The sequence below is a fragment of the Mus caroli genome, unplaced genomic scaffold, assembly GCF_978045245.1.
Source record: "Mus caroli unplaced genomic scaffold, Mus_caroli_1 scaffold_5, whole genome shotgun sequence".
NCBI lineage: Eukaryota > Metazoa > Chordata > Mammalia > Rodentia > Muridae > Mus > Mus caroli.
The window spans coordinates 7,678,484-7,705,548 of NW_028227260.1; the positions used below are offsets into that span (position 1 = coordinate 7,678,484).

The following is a 27,065-nucleotide window of genomic DNA, read 5'->3' on the forward strand; positions in this document are numbered from 1 at the left end:
TGAAACACACACACACACACACACACACACGATAGCATGAAATGGTGGTAAAAAAATCATTGTAGAAAATATAACTGAGGCTGTCATAATACCATCCTGGAGTTCCACTCTAAGGCATGTATTAAATGAAACATTTTGAACTTTTTCCACAGATGTTCATAGTGTTAGTCAAAAGCCCCAAAGTAGAAACAGCTCAGAGTTCATCTGCTGTTTCATGAAGAAAACACACTGAGTTTGTCTACTATGGAATGTTACTCAGCAGTGCTACATTACAGACTGCTGCTACACGTGAATAAACCTTTAAAACTTGGTAACAGGACTCAGAAAAGACTGGACTATAGAATTTCACTCATCTAACATGATGAGTAGAGGGAGTAGAGGGAAGAAGGACAGAGTACTCATGAGTGAGGGTTTCTGGAAAAGATGAGACTGTTCTGGAAGTAGATAGTGGTGACTGCTGCATGCTTCAGGAACACTCTAAAATCCCCAGGATTGTGTAATGGAAGGTTCAATTATGAGATAAATGACTCTCTCCAAATAAAGCTATATCTAGACAAATGGATTCCATACAAACACATTTTACTCCCAGTTGAAATTGAAGCGCTAGTGAAATGTGTGGCTCAGTGGTAGAGCTTCCTAGCATTCAGAAGGTGCAATCCTCCACACTACACAGACACCAAGCTTGGGACATAGGTGGCAGGACTGAAGGATGCATTACCCCCCCACTCCCAGTGGGGGCAGTATATAGAGCAGACCTCTGTCACACCCTAGGGAATCTGAATCCTCACAGCTTCAAAACTTTTAAAACTGCAAGTGAACTTCCCAATCCCCAGTGAACTATGGAAAAAAATATAGAAGCTATAATGACTCTCTGTTCAATGGCAAGAATCAAACTGAAGATTTAGTTTCCTGATGGCTCTCTACTGTGGTAAGTGGTCAAAATAAAATGATCAGGATTCCAACCTTTCCAGCCACTTCATGTCATTGCCATTTGCTGTCTAGAGTGGACATCTGTTCCTTCCATTTGCTGCAAATTCCAGTGTTTAGGGATGAGGCCCATAATTCATCTTACGTGACTGTGAATGGTGTTGGCACAGTACATGTGACCAGAATCTAGCCAAGATCACAAAGGATGGAGCAGGAGTATATGAAGCAGAAAAGACCAGAGTTCTTCAGTAGGGTGTGATTTGTGGGCCTGTACTCTCATTTTTGGAGTCCAGATCTTGAGGATGGGGACTGAGACTGGTATCATCCTTTTATGAGAAGGATGGCCTAAAATTGAAACCAAGAAACAGAAACAAGAGTTGGAGAGTCTAACAACAGGTTCTATGTTGCTAACTATGCCTATCTCATCGTGGCCTCATAGATGCACATACGGTGTAATCTGATTGAAGAGTCATCCTTGAACATACTCTCTCCACTAGGCAATTCCCAAAACACACTAAGTTCTTAACCTATAGTTGTTCAGTTCCATGTATCTTCTATAAATGACTTCAAACAGCAGAATCATTCAGAAACAGCATTGATCCATTTTCTCTGGTGTCCTTGGGAGGGAACACCTGGCTCAGAAGTCGAACAGATGCTACCATGCTTTCTATTTTGCTTCTTTTCTATTAAGGTCCAGAGAAAATCCTAGGCGATTTTTATCTTGCTTTCAACATAATGTTATCAATATCCCTTTCTTCCTCTGAATCTTGATCTGGCATCCAACATTGATCTTTTACACTCAAAGAAAAAAATGAATACTGCAAAGCTCTGCAGTAGCCTTCCTTCAAACACTGCCGTGGGAATTTTCCTTCCTGGAGCACATAGGCCAACTGTAGCAGACATGCACCCAGGTCCTCCTTCATGGCCTCGCACGCACTGCCCTCCAGCTTGTCCTCATAATACCAGGGTATGGTTGGGCCTGCAGCACTCACCACACCAGATCACAGTCTTCGATCCAGTTAATTTTTTTTTTTTTAAGAAAAAGAATTCTACTTAACTTTTCCACATATCTTTGCCTCCTGCCTGGATATCACCTTAGATGTTTATCTCTTCCTGTTTGGAAAAAAAATTAAAAAGCATTTGCTTTGAGACTAGTTGGTATAAAATATGCTCCTATCAAGTTATTAAAATAAATGGTCGAGTTGAAAGACAAGAGTATTTACCCTTGGCTACGCTGGCCTTCCCTTTGCAACCCTCAGGGGTCTGATCTCTGGTCCTCATTCAAAGAGGGAAATGTGGGCTAGCTTGGAGTCACCTAGAAGGACTCTAGCAGCCTACTCACAACTTGAGGGAAATGTGGGCTAGCTTGGAGTCACCTAGAAGAACTCTAGCAGCCTACTCACAACTTGATATCAGCTAGGCCTCACCTCAGAAATAGAATTTGGACGACTAAGAAGCTGAGTTTTGAAAAACATCCTCAGATAATACTGTCCAAGAATTAGGTTTGAATGTCCGTATTATAGGCCAATGCCTTATTTTACAGAGTCAAAAGTTGAGGGACAAGTTGTATGATTTAAAAATGATTAATTCTCCAATCCAGAATTCTTTTGCAGCTGGTTTGCTGGGAATATCTCCAGGTCACAATCTGAGCAGTTATTGAGACAAAAGGTAAATGATAGTGTTTTCCTCTACTCGTGTCAAAGAATCTGGGTCTGGGTCTGTGTGCGTGCGTGCACGAGTGTGGTATGCATGGCATGTGTGTGTTGTGTGTGTGTTCATATTAAGCATTCATTCCTACCATGAGAATACACTTGCAGCCCAAGAATATCTGTCTCTGGCAGGTCCCAGGATGAATGCATTTCTCTGAGAAACATTTTTGCTAATGTTTCAACTCACTGTGGCACTGGCCTTTGGGTTACGAGCATATCCTGATGCCTAACTCTAGCTGTATAATGAACCACCTCAAGCTTTAGGAGCCACTCTGGTTACCAAGAGGCTTGCTGTCTCTTTTCCATGTACTCAATACACTTTTCTTCCACAATAAATAAACCACCCCCAAAACTTAGTGGCCTGAAACAAGATTTGCATTTCCTACAATGCTGTAAGTCAGCTTATTCAGGCAAATGTTTTGCTGAAGGATAACTGAGGGTCAACTGGAGTGTCACAGTTCTTCCTTCTATGGCCTCTCCAAGAGTCTGATTTGGGTCCTCATCATAGAATAGAAACCTTTCAAAGAGGGCTAGCTCAGCACTGTAAGTAGTTAGGGACCCTTTGCTTTGACAGCATCAGTTGATGTCCCATTGCAAGTCACATGTCCCAGTCCAGAGTCAAGGCAGGAAGAGATAGCACAGTATTACAAATAGAAGAGATGTTTTCATTTTTCAGGGCTGGAGGTGGAACCCATATGATAATGAGTACTATGCATGCCTCCCTAGTTAACTTTTCTACTGCTAGGAAGAGATACCATGACCAAGGCAACTTGTATAAGAAAGAGTATATTCCAGAGGGTTAACCCATTGCCAGTCTTGGTGGAGAACATGGTATCAGGCAGACAAGCATGGTGCTAGAGCAGCAGCTGAAAGCTTACATGTCGAGACAACAACCGAGAGCCAACTGGAATGGTATGGGCTTTTGAAACCTCAACCCCCATGCCCAGTAGCACAGCTCCAAACAAGGCTATACCTCCTAATCCTTCCTAAAGAGTCCACCAGCCAGGGACCAAGCATTCAAATGTATGAGCATATGGGGGCCATTTTCATTCAAACCAACACACCGAGACATATACCCTTATGTACACTTAATGTGAGTTATCAATAGAATTATTTTTCTTATCTGGATTTCACTGCTCATTAGCACCTAAACCAGAACATAGAAGATGTGATATGGAATTAATTTACTTGATTTTATTGCTAATTGATATGAACTTACCTATAGTAAATTCTTTTGATCTATGAAAATGGTACTTTGCTACAGTTCAGTCTAATAAAACACTAAGCACACAAGTTATGTTTTAAGATGTGCTTAACAGAATGTGATAGATTCACTTGGCAAGCTGTTATATCCATAGCGTATTATGCTTTTTCTGAACCTGACTCTGGTTACAATTGGCATGAATCCTTGAGAAAGACAAATGGAGGCTACAACTTTAGCAAAGTGTTTATTCTTCCTCAAACATTTCCAGAATATGATATAGGGATATATCATATATATTTGTGATATATAGTGATATATATATATATATATAATTTAATAAATATAAAACGAAAATTTTAGAGAGTTGCAAATTTTCTAGGAAAAAAAGTTTGCACAGGATGGATCTATAAATATATTGACTTGGGTGAGGATAAAACACAAAGGTAAGGCCCTTGCTTAGCAAAGGTCAGGCCCTGGCTTCCATCCCCAGAACTAAACAAGAAAAACAGAAGGAAGGGAGAGGAAGAAAGGAACTGAGTGAGAAAAGGAAGACAACTTAGCTATGGGACCCTTCTGTGCTAACTGTTGGGTGACCTGTCCCTTTGCTGACATTATTGTGCATCTAAAATTTTTATGTATGTATGTATGTATTTATTTATTTATTTATTTTTTGCTTACTGCCTATATAAAAATCATTTTAAAAATAATGAACATTATTCCTCCTTTTCAGGGAAAAGAAGGAGCATTTATGGTTCGGAATTCCAGCCAGATGGGAATGTACACCGTGTCCTTATTTAGTAAGGCTGCAAAGTAAGTGCAATGTAGACTTCCTTCCTTTTTCCTCTGTGACTGTTATTTGAAAACGATGATCACGTAGTGTTATATTTTGAGGTGAGACACCACTCACTCTTGAACCCTGGAATTTGGGATCAACAAATTTGTGTTGAATGTGGACATTAGCCATTGCCTTCAGGCCCTCTACTTTCAAAAGGCTATGCTCTGAGTGACCTCCCCTGTGCACTGCAGGCAGACAAGACAGAGTGCTGTGAGCACCGTGTGCACACCTCCATAAACATTTATTGAAACAACAATGTGGGTCCCTTGGAGTCAGGCCCAAGCATAGAAAGAGAAACATTAAAAAATAGTGATAGCACTTCTAAACTCACAACCCAACCTGCCTGCTGAGTGGAGAAGCTTGCCCCAGTGCCCAACTCTCAGCGAGCCTTTCCTGTGCAGTTAAATCAAGGTATTAGTGCTTTCTAAGTATGTTTCATCTGCCTGCCTGCCTGCCTGCCTGCCTGTCTGCCTGCCTGCCTGCCTGCCTGCCTGCCTGCCTGTCTGTCTGCCTGTCTGCCTGTCTGCCTGCCTGCCTGCCTGCCTGCCTGTCTGTCTGTCTGTCTGCCTGCCTGTCTGTCTGCTGGCCTTTCCACGTAAGAGTTCTAGTTCAAAGTGAAACTTTTCTTCCCATTTCAGGCCTTTATTTTGTTGAACCAGTGTCTCAACCTGCTCTGGTCCTGAACTTCCTCATTGGAAAGGGAAATATAATAATGATTTTTAATGCACTCAAAGCAACAAGGTGTTGTTTAATAAAATAGCAATGGTTACTGCAAATTAGACCTGTGACCAATTACACATGATTAAAATTACTTCCTGCATTCACATCAGTAGTACGTGTCCAAAGACTGTGTGTCCATCCCAACAGAGAGCCACAGTATTTAAATTCACCAACCTAACAATGGCTTTGAGATGGCCAAATGTCAACTGAAAGACATAATTAAAGTGGTGCGATTTTGTATTACTTACTGTCCCTAGTTGAATACATTTGGATTGCCATGCAAGGGCATGTGTTATAATTACTAGGCACTTGGATGTGTTTTGTCTAATGTTTTAACAGAGCTAGTGAATAAATCCAGGTTTACCTTTTTAAAAATTATTTTTCTGATCTATGAATGAAACCATTTAACACATGTATTTAGATTAGGATACTGTCTAGCACAGAGTAACACCAAATGAAGGAGCAGTTATTGTTAATGGTGCTGCTGGTAAGAAAGAGTAGTTCTGTCTACTCTTGCATGCCTGATCCTTGGTGTGTAAGACTTCCCATCATCATCTTGCCAAAGCCATCATCATCAGGACCTCCCTCCAGAAGTTGATTTCCTTGAGACAGAGCCTCACTATGTAGCCTCCTTGAGCCTTTGTGACCCCAGTGCTGGAATTACAGGCATGTACCTTCCAGAGATTTATAAGTCACTTTCCCATTGGTTAATACCTCTTGGATTCCTTGTAACACCCCTCCAGAGTAAATAGGGCCCTTTGCAGATGAGGAGATTGGGGTTCAAAGAGATCTCTTAAGGACTAGCCCATGAGGCAGAATAAGTGAACAATCTAAAGCTAGGCCACCTACAACCAAATAACCAAGCCATATTCTTTCATCCACACTAATGTGTCTCTGAAACCCCCAGTATCTGGGGGACAGGGATTGAACTGACACTGAATTGATATGGACCATTTAAAAGAAATATTTCTTAACAGCTGGATTGAATGACTTGTGTAAATGTGTGCCCCACCACACAGAGCATGCATATGTATTTGTAATGTAATATGTATTTGTAACTAGATTATGAAGATATTTTATCTTGAGATTTGTCTTACAGAATACCTACTTCCAATTTGAAATAACAGGGTGTATCTTGAATGACCATACAACATTTGCTAATACCAGAATCCATGCCTCTAATAAGCACATATACTAGATTTCACATGATCATCGGCTGAAACAAATCTAACAACTAGAGAACATGCTGTTGACTAAGCATCAAAACAGCTGTGGCTCTCTGGATACAGCCAAATGAAATGTCAGTTGTTCCCCTCTTTGAACTTCATCATCCCAGATTTATTTTTGAAGTTGATCCAGTAGAAAATTATTAAATAGATAAGGAATTAAACGAAAGGAATATTTTTCTTTTAAAATATTTTTGAGGTTATAACTTAATTATGTTTCTCCCTTGATTTTCTTCCTCCCAAATCCTCCCATATACTGGTCCCCAGTCTCTTTCAAATTCATGGTCTCTTTCTTCAGCAATAGTTATTGCATGCATATATGTATACATATATAGTCCAAAATACAACTTGTTGAGCTTGGTCAGAGTTTCTGTTGCTGCAACAAAACACCCTGGTCAAAAAGCAACTTGGGGATGAAAGGGTTTCTTTGGCTTATATCACTATTCATTATTGAAAGAAGTCAGAACAGAAACTCAAGCAGGGCAGGGTGCAGGAGGCAGGAGCTGATGCAGAGACCATGGATGGGTGCTGCTTACTGGCTTGCTCCCCATGGATTGCTCAGCAAGCCTTGTTTTAGAACCCAGGACCACCAGTGTAGAGATGTCACCACTCACAATGGGCCCTCCCCCATTGATCACTAGTTGAGAAAATGCCTTAGAGCTAGATCCCATGGAGACATTTGCCCAACAGAGGCTCCATCCTTTCTATGCCTCTAGTTTGTGTGGAGTTGACACACAAAACCAGCCAATGAAGCCCATAGAATTTTACTTGTATGTATGTTTCCAGGGTCAAATGATCAGCATTAGGCAATTGGTGTGTTCTTCCTGGCAGAGGACCAGGTTTCTTCCTCCCAGCTCTCCTCAGTTGCCTGAAGTTCTTGGTGTACGGCTGAAGCCTCGTGGGCCTTTCCCTGTCCAGTCTGGCATGTTCATGGGTGTCATTCTTTTCCAGCTCACACTTGAGCAGTCATGTTTATGAGATTTCATGAGTAACTTCTGATCTTATCAGGAGGCGCAATCTCACAGCAAACTCCCTGATCCTCTGGCTTTTACAATCCTCCCATCCCACTACCCTTCCACAATGTTCCCTGAGCCTTATGTTAAGGTGCAGGAGTTTTTATAGATATGTCCATTGGGATGAGGAAAGCAAAACCCTTTTATGAAATGTCATCAACTCATACTGACACTACCATCAGATTAGCCATGTGCAACATAGAGAAATACCCTTTCTTCTCCTGTGGCATTGTTCTTGTGTGGCAAGTACAACCTCATCCAATTTTTATAAAAACTGGAGGAGGAAGCCAGTGAGTGATAGAACTGAACTCTAAAATCTAAGACAGGTTATTCCTGACTAGCCTCAGTCAAATGTGCATGAATTCATTACAATATTGTAGAGTGGGAGGAAAAGAAATGGTTTTTTTTGAAGGGGGGGGAGAGAGGTTGTTTTGTTTGTTTGTTTGTTGAGACAAAGTTTCTCTGTGTAGTCCTGACTGTCCTGGAACTCACTCTGTAGACCAGGGTAGGCTCAAACTCAGAGATCCACCTGTCTCTGCCTTCCAAGTGCTGGGATTAAAGGTGCACGTTACTACTGCCTGACCCAGAAGACAATGTTTTATGTGGGAAGTATATGCAGTGCACTCATTGGATCATAGCATGGTCTGACACATAAAAATGTCTACTAAACTTTGTTGTTGCTTGGAAAAAGGAGTTCTAGATATGCTTTTCTTCCTGCATGCCCCATTTCCAAAAGAACTCTAGGGTAAGAATACACACAATCTAACCATTTTTTGCCTATAAAATTTTCTTCCAGTTATTATCTTAAAGGAGAATTTATGGTCTCACATGATCCTAAGGAACTTCAAGGCTTGTAGCCAACAAAGACAGATTCTATAGATTCTCTTTATTATACATTCTAAGAGAGAAACAGTACATGAAATTAATTTCCCCCAAATTAATCTTTATTATATTATATTATTATTAATTAACTGTGCTGGGGGGGGCATTCATGTGTGGAAGTCAGTTCTCTCTTCCCAGAGTGTAGATCATAGGAACTGATCTCAGACTGTCATAGTTGACTGCAGGAACATTTACTTGTTGAACCATGTTGCTAGCACCTAAAGTTGAAATTTTCTATGCATAAATTTTGTATATGCACAAAGAACACATTGAGTTCAGAGAGGACTGCTTTTCCATAATTTACTGATTGTCAAGGATGCTTTCAGAGAAACACCAGATGTCAACTTTGGGTAACCATCCCTGTCTTCCTAGTCCCAAATTTGTAAATAGATTCAAAATAATTATCCACTCATTGTTTCATCAAAATTTTGTTGTGTGTTTAAAACATCCTAACATTGTCTTTCTTCCTTACTAGTGATAAAAAAGGAACTGTCAAGCATTACCACGTGCATACTAATGCTGAAAATAAATTATACCTGGCTGAAAACTACTGCTTTGATTCCATTCCAAAGCTCATTCATTATCACCAACATAATTCAGCAGGTAACTTCTTTCTTTCTTTTTTTTCTTTTATAAGCCCTCACATATAAATATCAGCTTTTTTGGATACCATTGATCCTGTTAATATTCTTGATTAATAGGATACCAAGAAATGAGAGAAAATGCTATCAATCTCTGTCTGTTATGATTTGTAGCTCAACCTCCTCATATATAACACAATACACTTTATAAAACTAGAAGGAATAAGGTTGATTAAGTTGAATATGTTGAGATAAAATTATTTTTCTTTAGATTTTATCTATTTTTTTTAAAAGTGTGCATGTGTGTCTTGTGGACATGAATGAAGTGCCCACAGAGGCCGGGAAGAGAGGGCATCATATATATCCTCTAGAACTTTAGTTACAGATGGTTGAGAGCCACCTGATGTGGGTTCTGGGAACCAGACTCTGGTCCCCTAAAAGAGCAGTACAGTGCTCATAACCACTAAACCATCTCATCAGGCATAAAAGGAAAATTGCTTTAATCAAACTTTATTTCTAGAGTTTTTTCCTAGACCATAAAAGCAAGATGATTATAAAATCCATATATTAGAAAAATGAGCATAATTGAATTGGTAACTTCTCAGTACAGAGAATAGTGTCAATCATGATATATTTTTGTATATGGATGATAATATTTGTTATATAAGAATTTGTTATATAAGAATTACATATTACACTTTACAGAAATAAAAATCATTGTCCACATACTATTCAATTTATCTTTACTAACCTGACCTCAGAGGACTTTCCATGCAAATATTCATGGCTTACCTTGTTCTCTTCAACAGCTACGTATAATTCTATTACATCTTGCAGCAACTCTCTGGTGATTAGCAGTGGATCATGTATGATATTTTTATATTTTAATGCATATTTTATTGCACAGCACTGCACATATAGCTCTGTACATTTGCTTGAATAATTCTATTGCTAGTTTCACAAAGGCTATGAGCATTTAAAAATGTGAAGTTGTCAAATGGTTTGCAGAAATATACAATCCTACTAGTAACAGTTTTTTTTTATATTTGATATGAGCTGTTTTCTCTCAAAATATTGCCTAGGTTATGAGTATCCCTATTTTCAGTAATAAGTTTCTGTGGGGGAGTAGTATATGTTGTGCACATATTTGTTTGTGTGTTTGTGCATGTACATATGTGCATATGTGTGTAAAGGCTTGAAGTATGTGGTAGTATGATTGAGAATGGCCCCACAGGCTCATATTTTGAATGCACTAGAGAATGGCACCATTTGAAAGAATTATAAGGATTAGGAGGTGTGGCCTTGTTGGAGGAAGCATGTTACTGGGGAGTGGGCTTTGAAGTTTCAAAAGCCTATACAAGGCCTAGGTGTTCTCTCCCTCTCCCCTTCCCTCTCCCCACAGCCTCCCCCTTCCCCCCCCTACTATGGATCAGGATGTATATATCTCTTGCCTAGTGCATCAGCACCATCCTGCATGTTACCAAGCTTCTCATCAGGATGATAATGGACTAAACCTCTAAAACTGTAAGCCAGCTCCAATTAAATGTTGTCTTTTTTAAGAGTTACCATGATGGGGGTCTCGTGACAGCAATATAACAGTGACTAAGACAAGGTCAATATTGGGTGCCTTCATAAGTCACTCTCCACCTTATTTCTTTGATACAGCATGTCTCACTGAGTTGGATAGGTTGGCTGGTCATCAATATCCAGTGACCTGTCTGTCCCTGCCTTCTCAGTGCTCACATTAAAGATGTACAGCACGGTGCCAGATTTTCACATGGGTACTGGGAATCTGAACTAATATCCTTATGCTTGTGCTTCAAACACTGTACTAACTGTGCCAGTACTAATTATACTAACTGTCCCAGGACTGTAACAGTATTCATGACAGGAAGTGACTTGGTGAATTTCCAGCAGTGAGTGAAAATAAGCCATAGGCTCTGCATCTAAGCGGTGCTATCATGTCTGACTTGATTTCAATTCCATTTTGGTTCTTGTTTGTATTTTTTTCTCAAATTTCTTCCCATGTTTATCTTAACATATAGCATCTCCTGGGAAAGTAATTATACAAACAGTTATCTCGCAATAAATAATTGCACCTTAGAGGATACACAGAATATAAAAAGGTATTAAAATTTTGATCTCTCATTGTGTTTTCATTAAATCTTCAGTTTATTAGTGTATTTCATGACTCACACAATAGTTATTATAGCAGAAGTTGCACATATACATATTTCAAAGGAAGGCATAAATATTTTATCACAAAGACATTTCATTTCTAATAGAAAGCATAAGATGCAAAATACTTTTAAAATAATCATAATTTCCCTTATATATGTATATATATATGCATAAACATACACATTTCTTTTTATTAGATATTTCTTCATTTACATTTCAAATACTATCCCCAAAGCCCTCTATACCCTCCCCCTGCCCTGCTCCCCAACCCACCCACTCCCACTTTCTAGTCCTGGCATTCCCCTGTACTGGGGCATATGATCTTCGCAAGACCAAGGGCCTCTCCTCCCATTGATGGCCTACTAGGCCATCCTCTGCTACATATGCAACTAGAGACACAGCTCTGGGGTGGGGGGGTACTGGTTAGTTCATATTGATGTTCCTCCTATAGGGTTGTAGACCCCTTCAGCTCCTTGGGTACTTTCTCTAGATCCTCCATTGGGGGCCCCGTGTTCCATCCAATAGAAGACTGTGAGCATCCACTTCTGTGTTTGCCAGGCACTGGCATAGCCTCTCAAGAGATAGCTATATTAGGGTCCTGTCAGCTAAATCTTGCTGGCATATGCAATAGTGCCTGGGTTTGGTGGTTCTATATGGGATGAATCCCCATATAGGGCAGTCTCTGGATGGTCCTTTCTTCTGTCTCAGCTCCAAACTTTTTGTCTCTGTAACTCCTCCCATGGGTATTTTGTTCCCCCTTCTAAGGAGGAACGAAGTATCCACATTTTGGTCTTTCTTCTTCTTGAGTTCCATGTATTTTGCATATTGTTTCTTGGGTATTCTGGGCTAAAATCCACTTATCAGTGAGTACATATCATGTGAGTTCTTTTGTGACTGGGTTACCTCACTCAGGATGATATCCTCCAGATCCATCCATTTGCCTAAGAATTTCATAAATTCATTGTTTTTAATAGTTGAGTAGTACTCCATTGTGCAAATGTACCACATTTTTTGTATCCATTCCTCTGTTGAGGGGCATCTGGGTTCTTTCCAGCTTCTGGCTATTATAAATAAGGCTGCTATGAACATAGTGGAGCATGTGTCCTTATTACAAGTTGGAGCATCTTCTGGGTAAATGTCCAGGAGAGATATTGTTGGATCTTCCGGTAGTACTATGTCCAATTTTCTGAGGAACTGCCAGACTGATTTCCAGAATGGTTGTACTAGCTTGCAATCCCACCAGCAATGGAGGAGTATTCCTCTTTCACCACATCCTCACCAGCATCTGTTGTCACCTGAATTTTTGGTCTTAGCCATTCTGACTGGTGTGAGATGGAATCTCAGGGTTGTTTTGATTTGCATTTCCCTGATGTTTAAGGATGTTGAACAGTTTTTCAGGTGCTTCTCAGCCATTCGGTATTCCTCAGATGAGAATTCTTTGTTTTGCTCTGTACTGACATACACATTTCTATATAGGTATTCATATGCTTTGCAAAATAAAAGCTTATATTATGCATGCTGGTATTCATTTCTGCCGATTAAAGGTACGGTATTGAAAACATTTGATGAACACCCTTAAACAGAAACAAATACCTAAATAGGATGGAAGGGAAAACACATGCGTGGTAAAAACCAACCTATACTTAAAGCAATAATCATTTACTCTTTTGAGTGGTTTCTTTCAAGACACTATCAGCATAATTATTTTAATCCAACTTTACCATAGCTACATGTATGTAAAAATGGCTCAAACATTTAACGTCAAGGAGAAATAAATTCAGATTTAAGATTGTTTGTTTTATATGTAAATATCTGTTTATTATATGAGTTTTTCAGATTTGTGTGCTATTTATGATGCAGAACTAACAAAAAGATAGTAAAATATGAATGAGAAAAAATGTTGTGTAAAAGATTCATCTAGCACCTAACCCCTGGTGGAATTTCACACGAAGTAACTGGCTCTTTTAGATTTTGCTTTGCATTAGGGGAATGTGTTGATTGAAATCACTGAATACAAGGACAGGATGAATATGCTCAGCGTTGATTCTCTTCTTGTATCACAACACCCCATGCCCCATATTTTCAGCTTACTAGGAGAGTATGAAGTGATTCTTCATAATATGATATGATGGTAATGTGGTAATATGTTACTGATTCTATTGCAGGCATGATCACACGGCTCCGCCACCCAGTGTCAACCAAGGCCAACAAGGTCCCGGAGTCTGTGGCTCTGGGAAGTGGTATGGACACACCTCTGGGCTCTTAAGCTCCATTTCCCACCATTTGGGGTTCAATGCATATGATTACCTAACTGACACATGATGGACGACAGGAAGGAAATCCCTATCGAGACTGCACCAGGGAATCACTTAGTCTAATTTATATCATTCGTTTTTAAAAATCATCTATCCACACCTAACTCTGTAATCTTCCCAGAGTTAGCCATACAATGGATGATTCTCACAAGCCTTTGTCATTTTCCTTCAGTACTCCTTACCTGCCCTTTCTTTTCCTGGAGTCTATGCTTGCTCCTATTTGGAGCCAGTCCTCAACTGTGTCTTTAGGGTAATAACGTCCATCTTGATGACAGCTTAATTTGTTTTATGCAGAAAAACAATCTAACAGTGTTTTACCAATCTAAGAGCATTAAGCACATTTTGATATTAACTATCTCTAAGATACCTCCAGTGTGTGTGTTGGGGGGAGGGATGGACTTCATTTTGACTTTTTGTGTCAAGAAGTACAGCTGCTTTGAGAGCATCATTTTCCTGTGATATGGTCATGATATCAGTTCGCTGGGGATTTTTAAAAGTTACTATCATAAAATGATGTTTTACGGTTCTTCATTTTGTGGATGCACAAATCTCATTGCTGAAGAAATCACTTTGATAGTTGTTGATGCCACTCCTAAGGTGTCTGCCTTGCTTCATTAGGAATTTGGGAACTGAAAAGAGAAGAGATTACCTTGCTGAAGGAGCTGGGCAATGGCCAGTTTGGAGTGGTCCAGCTGGGCCAGTGGAAGGGGCAGTATGATGTGGCTGTAAAGATGATCAAGGAGGGTGCCATGTCAGAAGATGAATTCTTTCAGGAGGCCCAGACCATGATGTAAGTTTCTGTTCAGGAATGAAAATAGAATGTTGAATCTCCATAGAAGAACATTACCATCAGTCCTTGTCCCTAACTTGCAAAGCCTGACATATGTTGTACACTTAATATTTAGGAGTTATACTTTGGCCTAACTGTTAAATAAAATCAGTGTTATATTTTGGCCTACTGAGCTGTTAAATAAATCAATGTTATGCTCTTAATTTGTCAAGTAGGCTTGCATAACACCTTGAAAGCCCATGTTTGACTTTAGAATATTTCTGACTCTATTGAGAAAGTAGCCTGTGGCCTCTGTGCATTTAGACTCTCTACCCTTGATCTTTCTCCTGCTCACAACTTTGTCCTGTGCTACAAAGGGCCCTTAGTAGTTACAAGTAGGTACAGCACTCAGCAGATCCAAATTCCCTTCACATCTCCCACAACTATGCATAAGCCAATGGTATTTGTTAGAAGTAGCACGGCTCACATGTGAAGGAACAGACTCAAGTATGGTCTTCAGAAGTCCTGGAGTGGGCAAGCCCTTCATCCTTAGAAATACTTCTAATCGGGGTAAAACAGCATGGCCTGTCACTTTATTAGAAAACTAACCAGGGAGGATTAGAAAGTGTTATAGCAGGGCCTTGGTCAGGAGATGGCTCAGTCAGTAAATGCTGGTGGGGCAAGTATGAGTTCATCCTTTGAGCCCATGTCAAAAAGCTGTGCATGGTGGTACATGCTGTAGTCCCAGAACGGAGGGGGGAGGGGGGAGGGAGGAGAGAGGGGAGGGGGAGGAGGAAAAGGAGGAGGAGGAAGAAAAGGAGGATGAGACAGGAGAGAAAGTGGAAGAGAGGTGGAAGAGGAAGAGGAGGAGGAGCAGGAGGAGTAAGAGAAGGGGAAGAGGAGACAAGGGAGAAGGAGGTGAAGGAAAAGGTGGTGCAGGAGGAAGAAGGGGAATGTTTGGAGTTCACTGTTCAGTCAACCTTACCTAATAGATGCATCTAAGTCTCAATGAGAGACCCTGTCTCAAAAAAAACACCAAAACAAACAAACAAACAAACAAAAAACCCAAAACAAGGTAGATGGCTCCTGACGAGTGACAGCCAAGATTGACCTCTCTCCTCCACCACACACACATATACAAAATACTTGACATTTGCAGATCCTAACTTACTTCTATTGCTGTGATAAAGACCGTAACCAAAAGCAACTTGGGGGGGGGGAGTGTTTACTTGGCTCCCATATCTACACTGAAAGAGCTATTCAACAGTTTACTGAGACATCTTTAGAGGAGAATCCTCCCACATCTGTAATTCCTTTTAAACAGCAAAGGAGACAGGGAAGTTGCAACAAGCCCTGCTACTGTAACTGAAAGATTGTTCAAAGGTAAAGATGCCCATGAAGACAGCCTTGGACAAAGGCATCTCACCCCAGTACTTGCTTTAATGCTCTGCTTTCACCACTGCAAAATAATAAAAATGGGGGAGGGGTGTTTTTGAGACAGTCCTACTTTGTAGCCCAGGGTGTCTTGAAAGTTACTGCATAACCCACCTTAGCCTTAAAATGACAGCAAGAACCCCGCCTCACCCTCCCAAGTGCAGAGAATCCAGTCATGGGCTATCACGTGTAACTCAAATTAAGTTGTAAACAATTATTTTTTCCTATTCTCATTTCCTATTCTCAAGGAACTTGCAAATTACACAGATAGTTCTGTCCTATGTAACTAGACTGTTATATAAAGCCAAAGAAAGCTCCTTGCTGTCCCCCTTTCATAGAACATAAAATTAAAAAACAAAAACTTTCTTGGTATATGACATAGCCACTGTCTCCTGGTGAAATATTAAAGTGTATTTTGTCACCAAAGTGTGTTATAAATAATCTGTAAAATTAATCCATGCTCTGTGGAGGTGGAGACAGTAGCACCCCTGGGGCTCACTGCTCAGTCAGCGTATGCTGCTGGGCAAGCTTCAGACAAGTGAAAGACTCTGCCCCAAAGGAGCGTGGTAGCCTTTCTGAAGATAACACCTGAGGTTGTCCTCAGGGCACCACAGAAAAATATACATGCATGTGCACATTCATGAGTGAGTACATGCATGCATGCATGCATGCATGCACACACACACAAATGAACACTTTTTTAAAATCAAAAGGAGAGAGAACAAAAGAAGAGATATAAACAAAGGATTATGTGTAGTCTCACTTCCACCAACAGCAACCATTTTTATGTTACATACACACTTCAAATTAATATATTTTGTCTACACATAACACTACCCTGATTCTTGGGAAACAAGCTGAATCCAGTATCTCCAGGCTGAGAGCACTGCTGAGTGGCTGTGAGATTCACCAGTCTCAGATCTGAGGCTGAGCTCTGTTTTCTTTCGTGCCTTCAAACATTATTGTTTCCCAAAACAAGATCCAAAGCTCCCTGATATCTCCCCCTCTCCCCTCTCCCCTCTCCCCTCTCCCCTCTCCCCTCTCCCCTCTCCCCTCTCCCCTCTCCCCTCTCCCCTCTCCCCTCTCCCCTCTCCCCTCTCCCCTCTCCCCTCTCCCCTCTCCCTCTCTCTCTCTCTCTCTCTCTCTCTCTCTCTTTCTTCTGCTTGGGACATCTCGTAAATGAACTTGCCAAATCGATTCTTTTTCAGGAAACTCAGCCATCCCAAGCTGGTGAAGTTCTACGGAGTATGCTCAAAGAAATACCCCATCTATATAGTAACTGAGTATATAACAAATGGTTGCTTGCTTAATTACCTGAAGAGTCATGGGAAAGGACTAGAAAGTTGCCAGCTCTTAGAAATGTGTTATGATGTCTGTGAAGGCATGGCCTTCTTGGAGAGCCATCAATTCATACATCGAGATTTGGTAAGCTCAATGAGAGGAGAGAAAAACATAACCCGCCATTCCCTCCTCCAGGGACAGGGCTGCTGGGAGGTCTGACAAACAGGAGGCCTTCACTTTACTTCGCACATTTGTGACTCCTGTAAGCATGTGATGGGTTTATAATAAAAAGGTCACAATTGTAGAATACAGTATTTGAAAGATGTATAGAGCCATCAGAGTAAAATAAGTCATGAGGCTCTCCATAGCTACCCGTGCTGTGATGTGAAGTGCAAACGGAACAACTCAGGCCAATTTAGTGTTTCTCAAAACCACTGAACTGAAGTTGACTCTGAGAGCCTACTGGGAAAGCAGTGATTTGATACAGTAACTAAAAAGTCAAAGAGGGGGATGAGGCAGAAAGAAAGTGTGTGTTTAGGTTGGGGCAGGAGTTCTGAGTATTGTTTGGTACTCACTGGTCTTCAGCTTTAGAGACTCCTTCTGCTGAGGCCAAGCACACTGCTCATAGCAGGCCAATGCATCCCATAAGCCTTGCATGACTTCCAAGCATCTGGGAATGCACAGGATCTAGTGGAAGTCCTTGATAAGTCAAGAAGTTCAGATGCTTGGGTGAACATGCATTTTTTGGAAAAAAAATTGAAACTTTTCTTTTTTATTAGATATTTTCTTCATTTACATTTCAAATGCTATCCCCAAAGTCCCCTATACCCTCCCCCTACCCTGGTCCTCAACCCACCCACTCCTGCTTCCTGGCCCTGGCATTCCCCTGTACTGGGGCATATGATCTTTGCAAGACCAAGGGCCTCTCCTCCCAATGATGGCCGACTAGGCCATCTTCTGCTACATATGCAGCTAGAGACACAGTTCTGGGGTGTGGGGTACTGGTTAGTTCATATTATTGTTCCTCCTATAGGGTTGTAGACCCTTCAGCTCCTTGGGTACTTTCTCTAGCTCCTTCATTGGGGGCCCTGTGATCCATCCAATAGCTGACTGTGAGCATCTACTTCTGTATTTGCCAGGCATTGGCATAGCCTCACAAGAGACAGCTATATCAGGGTCCTGTCAGCTAAATCTTGTTGGCATATGCAATAGTGTCTGGGTTTGGTGGTTGTATATGGGATGGACGGTGTGGGGCAGTCTCTGGATGGTCCTTCCTTCTGTCTCAGCTCCAAACTTTGTCTCTGTAACTCCTTCCATGGGTATTTTGTTCCCCATTCTAAGAAGGAGCAAAGTATCCACATTTTGGTCTTCCAACTTATGAGAGAATTTTTTTAAAAATCAAGTTCACTTGATTCACTTCAGAACAAACAGGATTGTGATAGGCTGTGTTGGATTTTGCTGAGACTGACACTGAGGGGAGGAAAATATCTGAATCTGATATTGGGAGGTTCTTGGTTGCTTTTACTACTTGGAGATTTTTGCTTTCCCTCCCAAGGCTGCTCGGAACTGTTTGGTGGACAGTGATCTCTCTGTGAAAGTCTCAGACTTTGGAATGACGAGGTAAGCCAGAAATCTCCCCAGACAGCTTTTCTTTCTGGTGTTCCCAGGAATAACATCAATAACTTCTAACACACTGCAAGCTGTAGTGTTTCCATCCATTGTAGTCAAGAATTTGATTTCAAGCTGGGTGATGGGATCAGTTGGTAGAGTGCTTGCTAAACAAGCACGAGTTTGGTTTTGGATTCCCAGCACCCACATTACATCCAGGCACTGTGGTGTGCCCCTAACCCCAGCAACTGTAGGGCACAGATAGAAGGGCCAGCCATTCTAGCCAATCAGCTAGCTCCAGGTTCAGGGAGAGACCCTAGTTCAAAGATTAACTTGGAGAGGCTGGAGAGATTGCTCACCACTTAAGGACTGCTTTTTTAGAGGACTAGAGTTGGATTCCCAGCATCTGTGTCAGGTTGCTCACAACTTCTTGTAGCTCCAGCTCCAGGAGATCCAACACCCTCTTCTGGCCTCTTTAAGCACACACACACACACACACACACACACACACACACACACACACAGAGAGAGAGAGAGAGAGAGAGAGAGAGAGAGAGAGAGAGAGGCCCTTGAACATATACACAATTAAAAATAAAGTATCTTTTAAAATGAAGGTGTAAAGTAATTGAGAATGGCATCCAACAGCTTCTGCATATGCAACTATGAGCACACACATGCATAAACTATATCCCACACACATAAGTTTTGACTATACTAATTTCCCTATGCGAGCCATTTTGGTTTGTTTTATAGTAATTCCATTGGTCTTGTTCTTTTTTAAAAAGATTTTTATCATTCTTAATTATGTGGACTTGTGTCAGTGTAGGTGTGTGCATATTGAGTGTACGAGCCCAAAGAGGCCAAAGGAGTGGTATTCTCCTGGAGGTGGAGTTACAGAGGGCTCTGAGCTGCCTGGTATAGGTGCTGAGGTTCAAACTCAAGTCCTTTAGAAGAGTAATACATTCTCTAAACTTCTGAACCATCTCTCCATCCCAGGCATTATTCTTTTTTTTTTCATTTCTAATGGATTATTAATGACTGTGTATGGAATTACTGATATATAATTTTTTACACTCCATTATTCTTAATAGCCAAACACACCCATGAATATATACATTCACTGTTTGTTCCCCTCAAAGGAGAATAGCATCAAGCATATATGCTTTTTCACATAACCATACACTGTGAACAGCTTTTTATTTTATGGTTTTTAATGGTTGCATTGTAATCTATATAATTACATATTTCTATATATTTACATATTCATCAACATGAGTACATTCCATAAAGGTTACTTATATTTTATAATCATAATAAACCTGGGGTTGGTGGACACCTTTGTATTTCTAATTTTTTTGTTTTTGATTTTTCCATCAGCTATTTTCATCATTATTTATGATAAAAGATTAAGAATGGTTTATACAATTCAATAAACTGTTTTACTCCATAAGAGTAGGTGCTGTTCAGTCACCAAACATGATAGTGGGGGAGAAAATATGCTATCTGGGCAAATCCTCACAGCATGATGAAAAATAAAAGCAAATCTCAACACAACAAATAGAGAAAAGATAAAATCAGAGAGCACAAGCCAAAAAAAAAAATGTATCTTGAGAGAGAGAGAGAATTACCAGATGTGGGGGTAGAATTCTGAATGGTTATATTTTCACAATTTGTGGGGTTTGATCATTATTAAGCATTTTGCACTCAAATTTTGCTGTTTTCAAAGGTACATTTTCTAAATGCTTACAAATCTCTAGAAACTAAGCTGTCACAATGAAAAAAAATTAAAGAACCAGATGTAGTGGTATATACCCACAGCCCTAGCATTTCAGGGGTAGAGGCAGAATATCAGGGTTCAAGGTCATTCTCAACTATATAGTTCAAGTCCAGCCTGGGCTACACAAGAGCTTATCTCATGGAGATTGATGGAGCAGGGGAAGGGGGACAGAGTAGAAAGGAAATCAAAGCAAATTAGCTAGAAAATTGAAGCATTCATCTAACTAGCATTCATTCGATGTCCTTCATCAGTCTAGCTGATGGTGGGCCATAGAAGCAAGAATGGCCAATCAGGGCCATCCCAATTTACAAGACCATAAGTCTTAATGCCTGTGTTGATGCTTTCCTTACAGATATGTCCTTGATGATCAGTATGTCAGCTCAGTAGGAACCAAGTTTCCAGTCAAGTGGTCAGCTCCAGAGGTGTTTCACTACTTCAAATACAGCAGCAAGTCGGATGTATGGGCATTTGGTAAGGAAGTGACCACATAGCATCCTGGCCCCGTTTCTTAAGTTCACTTCCACAACAGGAAACCGCAAGATCAGCAACGTCCATTTGAAAAAGAACCCTGAGCCTTTACAAAATTACACACACAGTGTGAGACAAGCAAGTGGTTGAAGAGGACAGTTTCCTTCCTGGGGTTCAGGGTTAGGAAGTCTTATACACTTTCCATAATTTACATCATCTTAGCATCTGCCAACAGAATCAAAGGACTTAGGGGCTTCCTCCCACCCACCCCGTGAAACTTTCAAACAGTTTTTGTTTTGTTTCGAACGAGGTTTTGTTATGTAATGAAAGCTGGTCTCAAACCCACGATCCTCTTGCCTCCGTAGTCTCCCCAAATCTAGGATTATAGGTGTGAACCACCTCTTTTAGCCTCAAGGAGTTTTGTGAAAGAATCATTAAAATGTTCAATGTTAGTTTCTTTGAAACCCCAAAGGTTGGAGGGCTTAAGTATAAACCACTGGTTCTGGGCATAACTGTAACTATGGTAACTGTTCAGTTGGGTCCCTTCAGAATGGCAGGGTCTCTTGGTATCCCCAAGGCAAACAGCAAACTTGACTCTGTGCTTTCTTCAGTGCTGTGTAAATCCTCTTTCTACTACTATAAGGAGCACCTGGCAAAGTCAACATAGATTAAAAAAGTATTTCTGTTGGCTCATAGTGTTAAAGGTTCTGATCTGAGATCAGACCCATTGCTTGGTTTTTGATGAGGTGGGCAAGGACAAGGCAGAGGATGTGGCAGGAGCAAAGCTGCTCCACAGGTGACAAAGAGGAAGAGAAGAGACGAGACCTAGTGGAGATACTGGAGTCTCACTCCACCCTTCAGGGCATATTACATGACTGCTGGGCCTCTTACACAGTGAACATTTACCTTATTTCAACCCATGTTCTTCTCTGCTTGCTAAAATTAGCATTTTAGATCAGAAGTTGGGAAACAACAGATCCAGATGCAATGTGTATACCCTGTTTGTATAAATAAAGTCACATTGGCCACAGGTGTGGCCACTCATTGCCATGTGTTTGTGGCCGATTTTGTGCCACAACAGAGTAATTGCTACAGTGTGGTACACAGTCTAAGAAACTTATCGTTGCATATTTTATAGACGTTTGAAAACCATTTTACTTTGTTAAAATACTTAGATTCAAATTTACTCGCTCAAGGTAGGCATGACAAGACACATCTGTAATCCCAGACCTCAGGTACAAAGTCAGGAAGCTCATGCATTCTAGGCCAGGCTGAGGAACTTAACAAGACCATCTCGGAGAGCAACAAAAGCTTTACTAGTTGAGTTGGCAGTATAGCTCAGAGGCGAAGCATTTGTCTGGAGTGTTCAAAAGCCCTGGGTTTGATCACTAGCACCACAAAAACAACCAGAAAAACAACCCAAAATCAAAAGAAGAGAAATGAAATTAAGTAAAGGTGATTGTGAAGAGGGGGAAAAAAACCTCTTGGGTTATGATTCTGTCAGTTTCTATAAAGTATGTTGACAACACCATGACTGTTTTCAACAACTGTCTGCTGCATCCAGGATAAGTAAGCTAAATTATCACTGAGTGACAAAATACATGAAATACAATCAAGAAATATTCCATGCCCATGTTAGACCTCAAGTGCAATTTGATTTACCACACCCGAGATAACTTGTTAGAAGGAAATTTTAGTTAGAAGTTTATTTTTCTGTCTGAAATAATTATTACAAACAAGCATTCCTGTTTGAAAAGTATAAAGAGAATCAAATGGACACACAAAAAGGGACATCCAACAGACAGTGGTTTGAGATTCAGTTTGCTCCTTGTTGTGAAGACTAGTTTCATACCTCTGTATCAACTGATACGGCTGCTGAATATTATTCTTAAAATCTGAGCCCCTCATGCATTACTTAACTGCTTGTATTTTCACCAAAGACAGTATTACCCAACCTCATTGCCCACCTCAGAAAACAGAATCTAGTTGCCGGTATTTTCTGGCTGTTCATAAACAGCAAATCTATTCTTAAGTAATGTGCTGCTGGTATGGCTATTCAAAATGAACCAGGACCTCTGGAAGTTCCTCTCAAAGGAGATCATCTCTCCTCCAGTTACTTTATGCAGTGTCACTGGCCTTGGAATATTTGAAGACAGGGCCTCGCTCTTTTGTAGAACTAGTTTAGAATATGTATATAAAGGAAGAGCTACCACAACATGTAAGCTGCTTTACTAATAGTAGTTTACATAAGATCTGTAGCCTGAAAGTCAAAGTTTGAGGTTTGAGAACAATTGTGTGCTTTTCTGTATATGTTGGTTGTCTACAGTTTTGAACCTGGCTGATTGTTTAAAGCAGTGGTTTGCAACCTGTGGGTTATGACCAACCTGTGGGTCACACCCCTTTTGGGGGAACAAGGATCTTTTCACAGTGGTTGTTGAGGCCACCGGAAAACACAGATATTTTACATTACTGTTCCTAACAGTAGCAAAATTTCCCTTAAGAAGTAGTAACAAATGATTTTATGGTTGGGGGTCACCACACCATGAGGAACTGTGTAAAGGGTTACAGCATTAGGAAGGTTGAGAATCACTGATTTAAAGTCTTTGTCCTTGGAGAGAATGGCCCCATTCTGGTAGCTTTTTCAATGCCCTGGCACTCTTTCAAAAGCACTGTGTGTCAGATCCTACTTAATTCTCACAGCAACTCTAGAAGGTGTTGTTTGGTAGGAGAGCTGAGGCTGGGAGGTGTTAAGGAATTGACCTGGCCTGCAAGTGGGAAAACTAGCCTTTCAAAGGCCACATCAGAGTGAACCCACATGTCACTCTTGATCATCATAAACACCCCAACTTGGTGCCTTATCCTGGAGTCCACCATGGCTTCCATGAACTAGAGGACTGTGAGCACTCTGAAAACGGACAGATAAGCTGTGACTTCATGCTCCCAATGCAATAGCCTGGAGCTTCTTCTCAAATTGCCAAAATGGTACCCAACGCATGAAAGATGGTGAGAGACCAACTGCAACCACAGACAGTGAAATGGGCATTCATTGTTTTAGCTTCACATTTCTATCAAAAGGTAACTTAACTATGTGATGAAATGCAAAAGCACAAGTGCACAAGTGCAAAAGCAGAGAAAGAAAAGGCAAGGGGCTGGAGAGATGGCTCAGCGGTTAAGAGCACTGACTGCTCTTCCAGAGGTCCTGAGTTCAAATCTCAGCAACCACATGGTGGCTCACAACCATCCATAATGAGATCTGACTCCCTCTTCTGGTGTGTCTAAAGACAGCTACAATGTACTTACATATAACAATAAATAAATCTTTTTTTTTTAAAAAAAAGAAAGAAAAGACAAGGACTTCATCACTTATAAGTGTTGGAATGGTAGCTTACTACACAGTTTGTTGTCAGTGTGAGACTGCATGAGACCCCAAGTGACTCCCTAAAGCAGCCAGTCAACCTAGGCCCCAAGAGACTCCCCCTGCTGTTGTCAACCACTGGCTTTCTAACAAGCAGAGAGGGCTCTGAAAACAAATGCAGGAACATCTAGACTGTAGAAGTGATAACCAAAGCTGAACTTCCCCCTTTCACTAGACCTCGTTTCCCAGAAATCCCTTGCTCTGGCCAGTGGCCTTCTGGTCCTATAATGTGAAGTTCCTTCCACAAGCCCTGGGCCTTCTGACACTGGCTCTCCTTTCTCTTCTATTTGCTGACTGCCCCCGGATGCACTACAGGGATCCTGATGTGGGAGGTGTTTAGTCTAGGGAAGCAGCCCTATGACTTATATGATAACTCCGAGGTGGTTGTGAAGGTCTCCCAGGGCCACAGACTCTACCGGCCCCAACTGGCATCAGACACCATCTACCAGATCATGTACAGCTGCTGGCATGAGGTAAGTATAACCCCTGGAGAGGTTGGAAGGGTGGACAGGGGGTGAGGGGTGTGGATGGGGGGTGGGGCTTCAGCAGGGATGAGAAAAAGAAAGTACCTGCTAGAGAAAAGCTGAAAATGGTCCTGGGTCATGTGTGCTTGTAATGTAAAAACAAACAAACAAACAGCAACAACAAAACAAGGCAGATGCCAGTGTCCTCGCTCTTTTGTTTTTGTTTTTAATTTTTAAAAATTTTTAAACAGTTTTTGGTTGGTTGGGTTGGGTTGGTTTTCTCTGTGTAGCCCTGGACTGTCCTGGAACTCACTCTGTTCAAGCAGGCCTTGAACTCACAGGTTTGCCTGCCTCTGCCTCTTAAGCATTGGGTTCAAAGGTGTGCACCATCATTGCCCAGCTATCTTTTGTTTTCTTTTTGAGATTATAATGTGATGTAATTATAATTAATTATAATGTAATTATATATCTCCCTTGGTGTTTCTCCTTCCAAATCCCTCCCTCTCTCTTCATTTATCCCTTCCTGCTCTCCCTCAAATTTATCCTCTTCTTTCATTTACTGTTATTGTATGCATGTATATATGTGTGCATATATATATATATATATATATATATATATATGTATATATATATAACCCATTCAGTCGTGTAATGTTACTTGTACATCACATTTATGTTTGAAGGCCTGACCATTTGGTACCGGAAAACTAATTGGTGTGCTCTTCCCTTGAGAGGACCACCTCCCCTGCTCCCAGCTTTCCTCTGTTGCCTATAGTTCTGTGTGTAGGAACGAGGCCTCATTCTTCACAAAAGTATGAAATCTGTCCTCTACTCAAAAATATATGGCAGAGATATCTAATTGCATACAGAAATCACATGAAATGCCTCTTCTTCTTTTTCTCCTTCTCCTCCTCCTCTCCTCCCTTTTCGTCCTCCCTTTCTTCACCCCCTACCCTATCTTCCTATCTCCCAAACACTGAGGTAGAAGACAAAGGTGTTACACAAAGCAGATATGGGCCTAAAATGGAGGAAATTCTATCACAAATGTCTTAAACGTTTAAACAACTAATTGGTGGAGTTAGGTCTGAGGTTCCACTAAATTTTACACACACACACACAATGGGGTATGTGTGCACATGTGTATGTGTGTCTAAAAAGATCAAGAAGTTTATAATTATGTACCCAAATTAAAAAGATAGAACATAGCATAGACTCAGAGGATGGAGAGCAGCTTCTTTGAATGCATCAGTATCTGAGCTGGATCAGGAAATCTCTTCCAAATGCCCTTAGTATGTGAGCAGAGATGGTGCCAAAGTGTGTCCAAGTAAGATGACCACAAGCAAAGATGTGGAAGTAGGCTTGGTGTTCTCAGCTAGAGATGTTGTTGGAAAGGCTGAAAATAAATTTGGAGGTATAAGTTTGATCAAGGTTCTGTATCCTGGAGAAGAGGAAAATGATGAGGAAAAGGAAGAAGAGGAGGGGAGATCCAATTTTTACATGCAATGTGAAGCCATTGAAAACTTTTGAGCAATATAAAAATGAAGCTTTAAAAAGTATTTTATTTTATTGTGTATTTATTATGCATAGCATAAACTGTAGTCCAACCATATAGTTTTTATAATGTTTATCCTGTTGTTGGAAACACCATTTACTAAAATGCTACCAAGAGATAAGGAACCACCTTAATGGCAGAGAGAGGCCACACTAATATTACTCTCCATTTCCCTGCAGAATAATAGTGATTTATTTTGGAAGTACCTCTTCTGTGGTCTGGTCTTCCTATGCCAGCACCACACTACTTTAATTATATGCTGTTATATAACAGAGTATTATGTGATATCTTATCACTATGTAGGCTAGAATCCTCATGATTTTTGTTCTTCATAGCTTCTGAGCTGTTTTGCAAATTCAAAGTCTGTAAAATAAATTCATCTACATTATGTGCAACTCATTCATATCTTTAAGATTGTATTTCTTATATACTTTAACTGGAGAAATTCTATATCTCCATGACAGTGACATGTCCTACTATAGAACAAAGGGGACTTTTTTTCTTAATGTATGTTCCAGTCTACATTTATATCTTTTAAGTTTCTCCTTATTGATGGCTACATTGTTAAGGATTTCATTTTGATATTGTTGCTATTATAAATGATGCCTTGCCTTCCATTTTATCTTCTTACTGGATTTTACTTGTTATTTTGTTTTTACACCCCCCCACACACACACATTGCAACATCCTTTATTGTTTGGGGG

General features: G+C 40.6%; 1 protein-coding gene and 1 pseudogene across 2 annotated transcripts in view; one reads left to right on the top strand and one right to left on the bottom strand.

The window, feature by feature from the left end:
* Positions 1-27,065, top strand: part of Bmx (BMX non-receptor tyrosine kinase) — a 64,613-nt gene that overhangs the window by 35,160 nt on the left and 2,388 nt on the right. For both annotated transcript variants that reach the window (XM_029473273.2, XM_021153332.2), the window contains 9 exons: positions 2,541-2,595; positions 4,571-4,650; positions 8,992-9,119; positions 13,444-13,518; positions 14,212-14,383; positions 17,005-17,221; positions 18,633-18,697; positions 20,815-20,933; positions 24,661-24,818. In XM_029473273.2, coding sequence (XP_029329133.1) covers positions 2,541-2,595; positions 4,571-4,650; positions 8,992-9,119; positions 13,444-13,518; positions 14,212-14,383; positions 17,005-17,221; positions 18,633-18,697; positions 20,815-20,933; positions 24,661-24,818 — 1,069 coding nt within the window. The remainder of the gene's footprint in view (positions 1-2,540; positions 2,596-4,570; positions 4,651-8,991; positions 9,120-13,443; positions 13,519-14,211; positions 14,384-17,004; positions 17,222-18,632; positions 18,698-20,814; positions 20,934-24,660; positions 24,819-27,065) is intronic.
* LOC110287037 (cytochrome c oxidase assembly factor 5 pseudogene) lies at positions 1,669-2,208 on the bottom strand (annotated as a pseudogene).